This window comes from Electrona antarctica (assembly GCF_951216825.1).
Source record: "Electrona antarctica genome assembly, chromosome: 16".
Lineage (NCBI taxonomy): Eukaryota > Metazoa > Chordata > Actinopteri > Myctophiformes > Myctophidae > Electrona > Electrona antarctica.
Genome location: NC_136797.1, coordinates 3929117 through 3943928, shown reverse-complemented (window position 1 = coordinate 3943928; position 14812 = coordinate 3929117). Strand labels below are relative to the sequence as shown.

At 48.3% G+C, this 14812-nt stretch overlaps 1 protein-coding gene across 1 annotated transcript in view; it reads left to right on the top strand.

The window, feature by feature from the left end:
* The window catches only part of LOC306939149 (GRAM domain-containing protein 2B-like), an 84223-nt gene extending 69485 nt beyond the window's left edge, over positions 1-14738 (top strand). The window contains exons 4-8 of the mRNA XM_079523663.1: positions 218-370; positions 1902-1980; positions 8733-8822; positions 9168-9252; positions 14513-14738. Coding sequence (XP_079379789.1) covers positions 218-370; positions 1902-1980; positions 8733-8822; positions 9168-9252; positions 14513-14551 — 446 coding nt within the window. The 3' untranslated portion in view covers positions 14552-14738. The remainder of the gene's footprint in view (positions 1-217; positions 371-1901; positions 1981-8732; positions 8823-9167; positions 9253-14512) is intronic.
* The last annotated feature ends 74 nt before the right edge of the window (positions 14739-14812 follow it).

Sequence of the window (14812 nt, the reverse complement as noted above, 5' to 3'; positions counted from 1 at the left end):
TTTTTGGAAGGGTAACTGCGGCCAAAAACACACGAGAAGGTGAAGTTTAAAGTGTGTTTGATGGACTCATAGTCTCTGTTTACAGACACAGCATGTGAAATGGTGCATAGTCTCTGTTTACAGACACAGTGTGTGTAAAGACAATGTTGACTCAAGGTTCAGGCCAGTGGAAGTCACTCACGTTGTGTTTGTTGTTGTCTTTGTGGTTTTTGCTCAGACTTTGCGGGCCTGCAGGACCAGGACCAGGACCAGGACCTGCAGGACCCGGACCTGCAGGACCAGGACCTGCAGGACCAGTTCCTCAACACTCTGAAGAACGGAGAGGTGTCGGTCCACGCAGACATTCACCTGCACAGCCCCAACCCTTACGGTACCAATCTACACCCTTCACTCTGTTTACAACCCTAATGGTACCAATCTACACCCTTCACTCTGTTTACAACCCTAATGGTACCAATCTACACCCTTCACTCTGTTTACAACCCTAATGGTACCAATCTACACCCTTCACTCTGTTTACAACCCTAACAGTACCAATCTACACCATTCACTCTGTTTACAACCCTAATGGTACCAATCTACACCCTTCACTCTGTTTACAACCCTAATGGTACCAATCTACACCCTTCACTCTGTTTACAACCCTAATGGTACCAATCTACACCCTTCACTCTGTTTACAACCCTAATGGTACCAATCTACACCCTTCACTCTGTTTACAACCCTAACGGTACCAATCTACACCATTCACTCTGTTTACAACCCTAATGGTACCAATCTACACCCTTCACTCTGTTTACAACCCTAATGGTACCAATCTACACCCTTCACTCTGTTTACAACCCTAACCAATCTACACCATTCACTCTGTTTACAACCCTAATGGTACCAATATACACCCTTCACTCTGTTTACAACCCTAATGGTACCAATCTACACCATTCACTCTGTTTACAACCCTAATGGTACCAATCTACACCCTTCACTCTGTTTACAACCCTAACCAATCTACACCATTCACTCTGTTTACAACCCTAATGGTACCAATATACACCCTTCACTCTGTTTACAACCCTAATGGTACCAATCTACACCAATCTACACCCTTCACTCTGTTTACAACCCTAATGGTACCAATCTACACCCTTCACTCTGTTTACAACCCTAATGGTACCAATCTAAACCCTTCACTCTGTTTACAACCCTAACGGTACCAATCTACACCCTTCACTCTGTTTACAACCCTAATGGTACCAATCTACACCCTTCACTCTGTTTACAACCCTAATGGTACCAATCTACACCCTTCACTCTGTTTACAACCCTAATGGTACCAATCTACACCCTTCACTCTGTTTACAGCCCTAATGGTACCAATCTACACCCTTCACTCTGTTTACAACCCTAATGGTACCAATCTACACCATTCACTCTGTTTACAACCCTAATGGTACCAATCTACACCCTTCACTCTGTTTACAACCCTAATGGTACCAATCTACACCATTCACTCTGTTTACAGCCCCAACCCGACTACCTTTTTTCACTGACGAAAACTAAATGGAAACTAAATGAACACTAAGCTATGATGAGACTAAAACTAAGACTAAATATACTGACAATTTCGTCAACAAATAAGAACTCGACTAAAATGTTAGGAAGGGACTAGTGGACAAGAGATCCAGCATAAGTCATTTGACACTCGGTTGCATGCTGAAAATGGCAGATCTACAAGCTCACGACGCGTTGGAAGAGGGGGGAAGACACACAGTGAAGTTCGCCGGGATCGGGACTGGAACCCGCGACACACTGTCATGCTGGATTACCAGCCACGGTGCCTGGACCGCTAGGCCGGCCCAGGCCGCCACCCGGAGTTTTCTGATGTTTCCATTCCCTCGCAGGGCCGCTGACGACGACGCACAAAGACAAATCTGCACAGGCCATGTCTCTACACACCCTTCTGCTCATCTATTTATTTCTGTGAGTAACCTTTATTGTTTATTTTTGTCTCCACCAGGCCGAAGGCATGGGGAGAGAGTATGTTTTGCACTCCGTCCATGTGTGTGTGTGTGCGTCCGTCCTTCCTTCCTTCCGTCCGTCTGTTACCAGCTAATCTCCGGCACCGTTGGCCCGATCCATGCCAAACTTTGCACACACACTCTCTGGATGCCAACGACGAACCTCTGCCCCAAATATTCCTCAACGGCCTGTTATAGCGCCACCATGAGGCCAGAATTCTAGAATTCTATCCTCAGAGATGCTATGAGTGATCTGGCTCTACATTTCCTCAACAAAATGAAGAAAATTGTTGCAAAAAACAAACAAACATGTTTATATCACTCCTAAACATTTTGCCAAACATCACACACACTCCTATCCTCCTGGTGGAGACCTGTGCCCAGAAGGGCACTTTTTCTAGTTCGTATGTGTTTTTGGATAGCAAACTGTTGCACATTTGCACATTTCAGACCGCTCACAAGCAGGGCATGAATTTCAGGGAATTTCATGGCCGTCGTTGCCCCTCAGTTTGGCCTTGTGCCCCTCATGGCCGTCGTTGGCCCTCAGTTTGGCCTTGTGCCCCTCATGGCCGTCGTTGGCCCTCAGTTTGGCCTTGTGCCCCTCATGGCCGTCGTTGGCCCTCAGTTTGGCCTTGTGCCCCTCATGGCCGTCGTTGCCCCTCAGTTTGGCCTTGTGCCCCTCATGGCCGTCGTTGCCCCTCAGTTTGGCCTTGTGCCCCTCATGGCCGTCGTTGCCCCTCAGTTTGGCCTTGTGCCCCTCATGGCCGTCGTTGCCCCTCAGTTTGGCCTTGTGCCCCTCATGGCCGTCGTTGCCCCTCAGTTTGGCCTTGTGCCCCTCATGGCCGTCGTTGCCCCTCAGTTCGGCCTTGTGCCCCTCATGGCCGTCGTTGCCCCTCAGTTTGGCCTTGTGCCCCTCATGGCCGTCGTTGCCCCTCAGTTTGGCCTTGTGCCCCTCATGGCCGTCGTTGCCCCTCAGTTTGGCCTTGTGCCCCTCATGGCCGTCGTTGCCCCTCAGTTTGGCCTTGTGCCCCTCATGGCCGTCGTTGCCCCTCAGTTTGGCCTTGTGCCCCTCATGGCCGTCGTTGCCCCTCCACATCCAAGGATGGCATGCCCTGAGGCCACAGTAGCCTTAACCCATTTAGGCCTGACCTCAAAATTAAATAAAAAAATCTTCTAAATTGTCACGATTTTTCAAAAATAGCAGACCTACAAGCTGTGGCGCGCTACGAGCTTGTAGGTCTGCTATTTTTCAATAGCTAAATGACTTGGGGGCACAGTGGCACGGGGGCACGGTGGCACAGTCGGTAGTGCTGTCGCCTCACAGCCAGAAGGTCCTGGGTTCGATTCCCGCTGGGGGCGCTGTGGGCGTGTTCCCTCCTCCCCGTCATCAGTGCCCATACCCGAGGCGGGGTTGGCAAAAGGGCCTTTCTGTGTGGAGTTTGCATGTTCTCCCCGTGTCCCCTAGGGTAGGTACCCTCACAAAAACATGCAGTAATCCTGGTCTCTAAACTACCTCCCCCTGGCCAGCCGGGGCGCCTGATGGAGGGGAAAGGAACTGGTCGGAATAACGTGTTCCTTCCATGCGCTACGTCCAACCAGGGAAACTCTCCCCTGTCAGGTGAAAAGAAGCAGCTTAGACTCCTCATGCATAGAAGGAGGCATGAGGTCAGTCCGCTGCCCCCCCAGGTTGGCAGAGGAAGTGTAGCGCCCAGGATTACATTAGATAATTGGCACTGGGTGAAAAAACTGGGTTGCAAAATCGTGGGATAAAAATTATAGGAAAAAAAAAATAGCTAAATTATAACAATGTTTAAAACACATTGCACTGTATGACCGTCTGGGGGCTACAGTACGTCTCTGTGGGACAGATCAGTGGCCACTAACCATGAAACATTAACTTTTCCGCTGCTATCGATCTACGTTTATAGAGCGTCGCAGTCCCGCCTCCTACCATGGACCAGGAAATGATTCTCCGTTCATTTTCCTCATAGACATTTCAGAAAGTATTTATTTAAAGACGTTTACGCCGCGGACAAAGCCAACTCGAGTCGTGACAAATCATGACAACAAACACAATTTTTTGGGCCGAACATATAATTAGAAAGAAGAAAAAAACGGCAGGTTTTGTTGTTTTTCTTCTTTGTAATTATTTGTTTGGTCCAAACTATTGTTTGTGTTGTCATGAGTTGTCACGACTCCAGTTGGCTTTGTCCGCGGCGTAACCGTCTTTAAATAAATACTTTAAGAAATGTCTATGGGAAGAATGCATTGGGTTTCATTTCCTGGTCCATGGTAGGGGGCGGGACTGCAACGCTCTATAAACGTAGCTAGGCTATCGGTACCTAAAGGTGTTAACAACCGTATACTCCATATATGAAAGCGACGACCGTCACTTTACCTTTTAGCATTACTCCGGTTGCTATGGAGAGCCTCCCGTCCCCAGCATTGCTCCGGTTGCTATGGAGAGCCTCCCGTCCCCAGCATTGCTCCGGTTGCTATGGAGAGCCTCCCGTCCCCAGCATTGCTCCGGTTGCTATGGAGAGCCTCCCGTCCCCAGCATTGCTCCGGTTGCTATGGAGAGCCTCCCGTCCCCAGCATTGCTCCGGTTGCTATGGAGAGCCTCCCGTCCCCAGCATTGCTCCGGTTGCTATGGAGAGCCTCCCGTCCCCAGCATTGCTCCGGTTGCTATGGAGAGCCTCCCGTCCCCAGCATTGCTCCGGTTGCTATGGAGAGCCTCCCGTCCCCAGCATTGCTCCGGTTGCTATGGAGAGCCTCCGTCCCCACCAGCTATGGGATTTTAAACCCATTTGGGCCTGGTGTCAATATAAAAAAAAAAACGTTCGCTCTGAAAGAATATAATATTCAATGATTTGTGCCGCATTTTTACGACCCCCAATATAAATTGACTGCTACAATAACCTTAATAATAGAGACAATACACCATAAATAAATACTGAAACCAGATATAATCATTAGGGAAGGTGTATGCATGTACTATGTGTACTATATGTAAACTCTTCATTTCCACTTTCCAGCCATTCAGTTGAAACCCTTTATTTTTTATTTATTTTTTTATTTGGGGACTCCCCAAAATAATTTGGCGACCCCCCCGGTTGAGAACCCCTGATGTAACTGGTTGTAACGATAGCTAATAAGGGGTCTGAGCTAATGCGACTGATCACTGTGCTCCTAACAAAGGCCCCCACCTTCCTGATCACTGTGCTCCTAACAAAGGCCCCCACCTTCCTGATCACTGTGCTCCTAACAAAGGCCCCCACCTTCCTGATCACTGTGCTCCTAACAAAGGCCCCCACCTTCCTGATCACTGTGCTCCTAACAAAGGCCCCCACCTTCCTGATCACTGTGCTCCTAACAAAGGCCCCCACCTTCCTGATCACTGTGCTCCTAACAAAGGCCCCCACCTTCCTGATCACTGTGCTCCTAACAAAGGCCCCCACCTTCCTGATCACTGTGCTCCTAACAAAGGCCCCCACCTTCCTGATCACTGTGCTCCTAACAAAGGCCCCCACCTTCCTGATCACTGTGCTCCTAACAAAGGCCCCCACCTTCCTGATCACTGTGCTCCTAACAAAGGCCCCCACCTTCCTGATCACTGTGCTCCTAACAAAGGCCCCCACCTTCCTGATCACTGTGCTCCTAACAAAGGCCCCCACCTTCCTGATCACTGTGCTCCTAACAAAGGCCCCCACCTTCCTGATCACTGTGCTCCTAACAAAGGCCCCCACCTTCCTGATCACTGTGCTCCTAACAAAGGCCCCCACCTTCCTGATCACTGTGCTCCTAACAAAGGCCCCCACCTTCCTGATCACTGTGCTCCTAACAAAGGCCCCCACCTTCCTGATCACTGTGCTCCTAACAAAGGCCCCCACCTTCCTGATCACTGTGCTCCTAACAAAGGCCCCCACCTTCCTGATCACTGTGCTCCTAACAAAGGCCCCCACCTTCCTGATCACTGTGCTCCTAACAAAGGCCCCCACCTTCCTGATCACTGTGCTCCTAACAAAGGCCCCCACCTTCCTGATCACTGTGCTCCTAACAAAGGCCCCCACCTTCCTGATCACTGTGCTCCTAACAAAGGCCCCCACCTTCCTGATCACTGTGCTCCTAACAAAGGCCCCCACCTTCCTGATCACTGTGCTCCTAACAAAGGCCCCCACCTTCCTGATCACTGTGCTCCTAACAAAGGCCCCCACCTTCCTGATCACTGTGCTCCTAACAAAGGCCCCCACCTTCCTGATCACTGTGCTCCTAACAAAGGCCCCCACCTTCCTGATCACTGTGCTCCTAACAAAGGCCCCCACCTTCCTGATCACTGTGCTCCTAACAAAGGCCCCCACCTTCCTGATCACTGTGCTCCTAACAAAGGCCCCCACCTTCCTGATCACTGTGCTCCTAACAAAGGCCCCCACCTTCCTGATCACTGTGCTCCTAACAAAGGCCCCCACCTTCCTGATCACTGTGCTCCTAACAAAGGCCCCCACCTTCCTGATCACTGTGCTCCTAACAAAGGCCCCCACCTTCCTGATCACTGTGCTCCTAACAAAGGCCCCCACCTTCCTGATCACTGTGCTCCTAACAAAGGCCCCCACCTTCCTGATCACTGTGCTCCTAACAAAGGCCCCCACCTTCCTGATCACTGTGCTCCTAACAAAGGCCCCCACCTTCCTGATCACTGTGCTCCTAACAAAGGCCCCCACCTTCCTGATCACTGTGCTCCTAACAAAGGCCCCCACCTTCCTGATCACTGTGCTCCTAACAAAGGCCCCCACCTTCCTGATCACTGTGCTCCTAACAAAGGCCCCCACCTTCCTGATCACTGTGCTCCTAACAAAGGCCCCCACCTTCCTGATCACTGTGCTCCTAACAAAGGCCCCCACCTTCCTGATCACTGTGCTCCTAACAAAGGCCCCCACCTTCCTGATCACTGTGCTCCTAACAAAGGCCCCCACCTTCCTGATCACTGTGCTCCTAACAAAGGCCCCCACCTTCCTGATCACTGTGCTCCTAACAAAGGCCCCCACCTTCCTGATCACTGTGCTCCTAACAAAGGCCCCCACCTTCCTGATCACTGTGCTCCTAACAAAGGCCCCCACCTTCCTGATCACTGTGCTCCTAACAAAGGCCCCCACCTTCCTGATCACTGTGCTCCTAACAAAGGCCCCCACCTTCCTGATCACTGTGCTCCTAACAAAGGCCCCCACCTTCCTGATCACTGTGCTCCTAACAAAGGCCCCCACCTTCCAGAATAACCCGGAATGGAAGCGAGGATCGTATAGAGTTAGGCCCTCATTTATCAACCCATATTTTCAACGCCAAAATATGGGTGTACGCAATTTTCGGCATTTACGATTTCCGCCAACGTTTGAATTTGAACTTGAGCCAAGACAAAAATCACGTCTGGTCGGGAGCTGTCGTACGCTTTGTCCTCGGCTGTTTTTCTGTCGTAGAACAGCGGAGCAGCATTGTTTGACCAGCTGAGTGGCTGTCACAGGCATTGAAACATATGTATTCACTCCTAAAATGTTAATATAAAAGTATATGTATGTAGTATGTATGTAGGCCTATATGGGCTACATGTAAAAAAAGAAAAGGAATAGGCCTACATCAGGAATAGGCCAGACATACAACGATGTATGTCTGTGTCATATGAAATTGGTAGGAGATTACCAACTTTACAAGCAGTTAAAATTGCGCAATTAAAACAATGTTGCAAGTTTAGATGCTTAAGTCTTTTATACAGTGTTTTGCATGAGCGCATGCCGGTGCCCCCCCCCCCCCCCCCTCCTGGAATAGTTAACTGGATCGAGAGTGCTGCAGCTATAGTCAAGTCTACCAACCAACGGGTAGGCTATAGTGCAATCTACAGCCATGTCTTTCTCGAGTTACATCTCGTCGTTTTAAGGATAAACCCGACGTGTCGCTCGAATGCCAAATGTGCCGTGCCGGCGTGCCAGCGCAAAATTGGGGACCGCATCGGAGTTAGGTATAGGCTAAACCACCCAGCCAGGCTGCCAGCCCACCAGTGCCAGTGTGCCACATGAGGCTGGTTTAGGCTGCACATTCATATAATTGTCAGTTGACAGCCCAGCCACTGCACCGACTACTGCGACTAGCGAGGTAATCTAAATAGATTGTCATAAACGTGCATGGTCGCGGTGTCATGAACGGACCACAGTGATAGAGACAGACAGGACAGGAGAGGAGAGGAGGAAAACAGCAGCGTGTGTGTGCACGCCTATTTGTTATTTAATTCATTGTTAACATGCAGGTTCAGATTTTCGTTCACTAATATATTGTTGTAGGCTATATTAAATTAATAAATACTTTAATAATTTAATATAGGCTTTAGGGGGGGGGTTACTTGCATGCTGTGGTTTACTAGCCCGTGCGTGCATGTGTGCGTGTGTGTGTGTGTGGGCAGCAAGGCAAGCGAGGCGAGAGGAGAAACAGACGGGGTACTACAGCTACAGCTTTATTTAATTCATACAGGTGTTCGTTCTTTATTTATTTAAGATAGGCTACAACAAACCAGTTGGACTTGCAAGTTGCGTGTGCGTGCGTGCGTCTGTGTGTGTATGAGAGGGGGGGGTGACTTTTTTATTGACTTTTTTCGTCATGTAACTATGGTTTCCAAGGTCGTACTGCAGTTGTTCAGCTATAACGTTTATTATGTGTTTTTGTGTGTCTTTGCAGAGTCAGCGTCCTGTTGGCGTCCTCGTGTTACATGGCCATCAAGATAGTGGCTCTGGAGCAGAGGTTGAACTCGCTGGTCTCAATGGGAGAGTATGTATTTCATCGAGTAAGATGTTCTCACAACTTAACCCATTTCGACCTGAGGACGATTCTACACATGCCTGATTCTAAATCCTGACTGTTTTCTTGAAAAAGCTTTTTCTATGTCAGTCGTTCTCAAACACTTTCATGTCACTTTTTCACGATTCTTCAATAATAGCAGATCTACAAGCTCGTAGCGCGGCACTCGGTGCTGCGCTACGAGCTTGTAGATCTGCTATTTTTCAATAGCTAAAGCATTACATAATGCAACACCAAAAGGAGTTAATGTAGCCTACGTTGAAATATCGAGGTGTAATGTTTTTGTGAAATTAAACAATTAATGTCCTGCTGTAGAAGCGTGGTGAAGCACAGATCACAAGCGGACTTCAGCGCACAGATGTACGGAGAGCTGTCCGCCAACCTGTTCACGCTAGAGAAGGTTAGTTGTTACACTGTCTGCCACCCTGTTGTACTGTCTGCCACCCTGTTGCACTGTCTACCACCCTGTTGTCTGCCACCCTGTTGTACTGTCTACCACCCTGTTGCACTGTCTGCCACCCTGTTGTACTGTCTACCACCCTGTTGTACTGTCTGCCACCCTGTTGCACTGTCTACCACCCTGTTGTCTGCCACCCTGTTGTACTGTCTACCACCCTGTTGCACTGTCTACCACCCTGTTGTACTGTCTGCCACCCTGTTGCACTGTCTACCACCCTGTTGTCTGCCACCCTGTTGTACTGTCTACCACCCTGTTACACTGTCTGCCACCCTGTTGTACTGTCTGCCACCCTGTTGCACTGTCTACCACCCTGTTGTCTGCCACCCTGTTGCACTGTCTACCACCCTGTTGCACTGTCTGCCACCCTGTTGCACTGTGCCACCCTGTTGCACTGTCTGCCACCCTGTTGCACTGTCTACCACCCTGTTGTCTGCCACCCTGTTGCACTGTCTACCACCCTGTTGTCTGCCACCCTGTTGCACTGTCTGCCACCCTGTTGCACTGTCTGCCACCCTGTTGCACTGTCTGCCACCCTGGTGCACTGTCTGCCACCCTGGTGCACTGTCTACCACCCTGTTGCACTGTCTGCCACCCTGGTGCACTGTCTACCACCCTGTTGCACTGTCTGCCACCCTGGTGCACTGTCTACCACCCTGTTACACTGTCTGCCACCCTGTTGTACTGTCTACCACCCTGTTGCACTGTCTGTCACCCTGTTGTACTGTCTACCACCCTGTTGCACTGTCTGTCACCCTGTTGTACTGTCTACCACCCTGTTGCACTGTCTGCCACCCTGGTGCACTGTCTACCACCCTGTTACACTGTCTGTCACCCTGTTGTACTGTCTACCACCCTGTTGCACTGTCTGCCACCCTGTTGTACTGTCTACCACCCTGTTGCACTGTCTGCCACCCTGTTGCACTGTCTGTCACCCTGTTGTACTGTCTACCACCCTGTTGCACTGTCTGCCACCCTGTTGTACTGTCTACCACCCTGTTGCACTGTCTGCCACCCTGTTGCACTGTCTGTCACCCTGTTGTACTGTCTACCACCCTGTTGCACTGTCTACCACCCTGTTGTACTGTCTACCACCCTGTTGCACTGTCTGCCACCCTGTTGTACTGTCTACCACCCTGTTGCACTGTCTGCCACCCTGTTGTACTGTCTACCACCCTGTTGCACTGTCTGCCACCCTGTTGCACTGTCTGTCACCCTGTTGTACTGTCTACCACCCTGTTGCACTGTCTGCCACCCTGTTGTACTGTCTACCACCCTGTTGCACTGTCTGTCACCCTGTTGTACTGTCTACCACCCTGTTGCACTGTCTGCCACCCTGTTGTACTGTCTACCACCCTGTTGTACTGTCTACCACCCTGTTGCACTGTCTGTCACCCTGTTGTACTGTCTACCACCCTGTTGCACTGTCTGCCACCCTGTTGCACTGTCTGCCACCCTGTTGCACTGTCTGCCACCCTGGTGCACTGTCTACCACCCTGTTACACTGTCTGCCACCCTGTTGTACTGTCTACCACCCTGTTGCACTGTCTGTCACCCTGTTGTACTGTCTACCACCCTGTTGTACTGTCTACCACCCTGTTGCACTGTCTACCACCCTGTTGCACTGTCTGCCACCCTGTTGCACTGTCTACCACCCTGTTGCACTGTCTGCCACCCTGTTGCACTGTCTACCACCCTGTTGCACTGTCTGCCACCCTGTTGCACTGTCTACCACCCTGTTGCACTGTCTGCCACCCTGTTGCACTGTCTACCACCCTGTTGCACTGTCTGTCACCCTGTTGTACTGTCTACCACCCTGTTGTACTGTCTACCACCCTGTTGCACTGTCTACCACCCTGTTGCACTGTCTGCCACCCTGTTGTACTGTCTACCACCCTGTTGTACTGTCTACCACCCTGTTGCACTGTCTACCACCCTGTTGTACTGTCTACCACCCTGTTGCACTGTCTGCCACCCTGTTGTACTGTCTGTCACCCTGTTGTACTGTCTAGAGCAGTGTTTCCCAACCTTTTTTGTCCCAGGGCACACTTTTCATAGCCTAAAAATCTCAGGGCACACCTAGATATACGGTGTATAGGCCTATCTATATACAGTACATATTAGGGCTGCACGATTTTGCCTAAAAGAAAACCTCGATTTTTTTCTCTGAAACCTCGATTTCGGTTTCGATTTCGATTTTTTTTCAGTAAAAGAAATGCATTGTCTCAAAATGTTTTTATTGTTTTTAAATGCAAACAAATGTGAATTTTCCTATTGGAATAAAGTCCAAACCTTAATAGGATCCCTGGCTACAAGACAAATATGCCTTAAAACATTACACTTGCCCTCTATGAATAAAAATATCAATATTTTATTTCTTTCATAAATAGAGAATCTTTCAATCAATAGGGACTGCTCCCATCACAGGTTGATATATGTCCATGTGTGGTCCAGCCCTATAGAATGCATATGCTAATAAAAACAACTTAATACTTCCTAAGAATAATATGAGCATCAAAGCAATATTTAAATACTTTTTATTAGCATGTGCATTCCATACATTCCCTGGGGCTGGACCACACATGGACTGGACATGTCATATGACATCCTCAACTTGCGACAGGAGCTGTTCCTATTGAGTGAAAGATAAACAGTGTACACTACCCAACTTTATTTGATGAAAGAAATATTTAAGGTGTTTTTATTTTTTGTTATAGAGGGCAAGTATAGTGTTTTAAGGCATATTTGTCTGGCCAGGGATCCTTTTAAACAAATAAAGATAAATCCCCTTTGGGATTAAACAAGTGAAAACGTTTACAATATGTCCAAATTAATTCTTAAAAAATAGCCAATTTAATGTTTAGGTGCCCACTCTTCCTGCACCCTTTTGCAATGTGTAATGCCACTGAATCTGTAGGCCTAATCGTTTTCCATTGTGATTCTGTCTCGTCATATGGGCCATGTGAAAAATAATGATGCCACATCTCTTCAACTTGTGACAGCTGATGCTTGTAAGGCAAAAGTTTCTGAACGTCTCATCCTCCATTTTTACGCGTGCTGAAAATAGCCGATCTACTAGCTCACAGCGTGTTGCGGAGGCGACGCGTCGTGAGCTTGCAGATCAGCTATGTTTTAGCACACTGATGCAACAGGTCGTACGGCGAAACATAAGACAGGCTTCCCCTTTGTTTTTAGCCGAGGCGACGTACAAAGTCAACACAGAGTCAGACACACATGGCTATTGGCTCCTCGATGCAAAATAAACAGTGTACACTACCCAACTGTACGATAATAAGGGACAGTAGCTCGGGACACGCTATTGATATTAAAGCTTCATGTTCTCCAGCACCCACTCGCTGCTTAGCTCTGGTCCATAGCCCTAATGCTAGGGTAGAATTAGCATTAGGGCTATGGACCAGAGCTACTCGCCGCTATGCCTGTCCATTCTACTCCAGGCGCTGGAACAAGCCACTCGTGCTGCCGTCTCCCACAGGGACCGACCTTCCTCCACTATGTCGGAACTAAAACCTGTCCCCGTAAAAAGTCGGTGCCTGTGAGAGACGGCAACAACACGAGCGTCCCAACCTGCTCCAGCACCCGGAAAACAAATACAAGCACAGCGATGTGTGCAAAGCGCGTGTGCATCCCCTTTTTACAACTTTTACAACGCTGAGTAATTTGCTCCACATCTGAAACGGAGAAGCCGAACCATTTCCAGACGACAGACATTGTCTTGCCTATTTTAGCAACTAAATCCTCGTTCCTATCGCTCCCCGTGGCAGACATGCTAATGCTGCTTTCAGGTTTTCTCTCTGCGCGGCAGTGAGAGGAGGAAGTAACTACGGTAGCCCGGCAGCCTGCAGGCGAGTGCGAGAGAGATTTACCGTAAATGCCCTAATTAAAGGGAAAAACGATTTTCGATTTTCTTTTTTTGTCATCGTCCAAATCCAAAAATCGCGATTTCGATTAAAATTCGATTAATCGTGCAGCCCTAGTACATATACATACATATGTGTATATAATATATACAGTATATATATATATATATATATATATATATATATATATATATATATATATATATATATATTTATATATTCATCATTCAATATTTTGAACTAAAGTTCATGGTTCCAAAAAATGAACTATTTTAGTTATTTTTCGTTCTTTCTTTTTTGAATTATTATCATTATTATTACCACAGTACCACAGCCCATAGCCATATAGAACCTCAGACTTTATTGAATAAACAAAACTTTGGGGGATTTAATAATACAAAAATGAATTCCTTTAAAAAAATATACATTTTGGAGAAAAAATAGCTCATATGCAATGTGAAATGCCACCTAATTCTTAATCATTTTTCTTGTCTTTATTATGGGCCAACTTGTGAAAGCTGCATGCTTTTATTGTGAAGGGTCTCAGTTCTCACAGCCTGCATATTTCCACGTGCTGAAAATAGCTGATCGACAAGCTCACAACGCGTTGCGTCCGCAACGCGTTGTGAGATTGTAAATCAGCCATTTTCAGCATGGAACACGTGTACGACGAAGAATAAATCAGGCATCACTGCGCTTCTGTGGAGGGAGGGAGATATATTGTGTTGGCCGAACGAGGCGATCATGTATGGACACTTGGACAGCTATTTTTCGTGGCACATTATGTTTAATCACAACAACGTCACGTTTACTTTACCTCCTCAGTGTTTGGGTCATGTAGGACTGTATGTGTCTGCTGTCTACGTGCATATGCGCGAAATGTAGCGTCTTCTGGATGCATCTCTTTTGCATTAACATTTCAATGGCCGAGGGTCGTTAGTCTATTGTTCCGTCGTTATCGCACGTCTAATGGTTAGACGTGTGACAACAACAACGACGCAACAATAGGAAGCCTGCAGCCCAGTAGCTATAATATTGCTTTCGGGGGAGGGTTAGTGTTATTTTCGGTCAAATCAGGCGGCACACCTGGACACATCAAACGGCACAGTAAAGTGCCGCGGCACACAGGTTGGGAAACACTGTCTAGAGAAGGGTAGTTGTTACACTGTCTCCAGTGTAGGACAGAAGCTTGGTTTGCAACCTTTTATACCAGGATGCCGTTTTTTGGCAAGCTCAAACTCGATTTATATTGCCAATGAATGATTTCAAAGTGAAAACGTTGGGAGTTTGTTTGTTTCACATGTTGTGTTCTTGCCTTGTTACAGGTACAGAGGAACCTGCGCAGGCTGCTGGGCGAGACGTAACAGACGACACGACTGTCTCTCTCCTAGAAGGAACCCCACACGACTGTCTCTCCCCTAGAAGGAACCCCACATGACTGTCTCTCTCCTAGAAGGAACCCCACATGACTGTCTCTCTCCTAGAAGGAACCCCACATGACTGTCTCTCCCCTAGAAGGAACCCCACATGACTGTCTCTCCCCTAGAAGGAACCCCACATGACTGTCTCTCTCCTAGAAGGAACCCCACATGACTGTCTCTCTCCTAGAAGGAACCCCACATGAC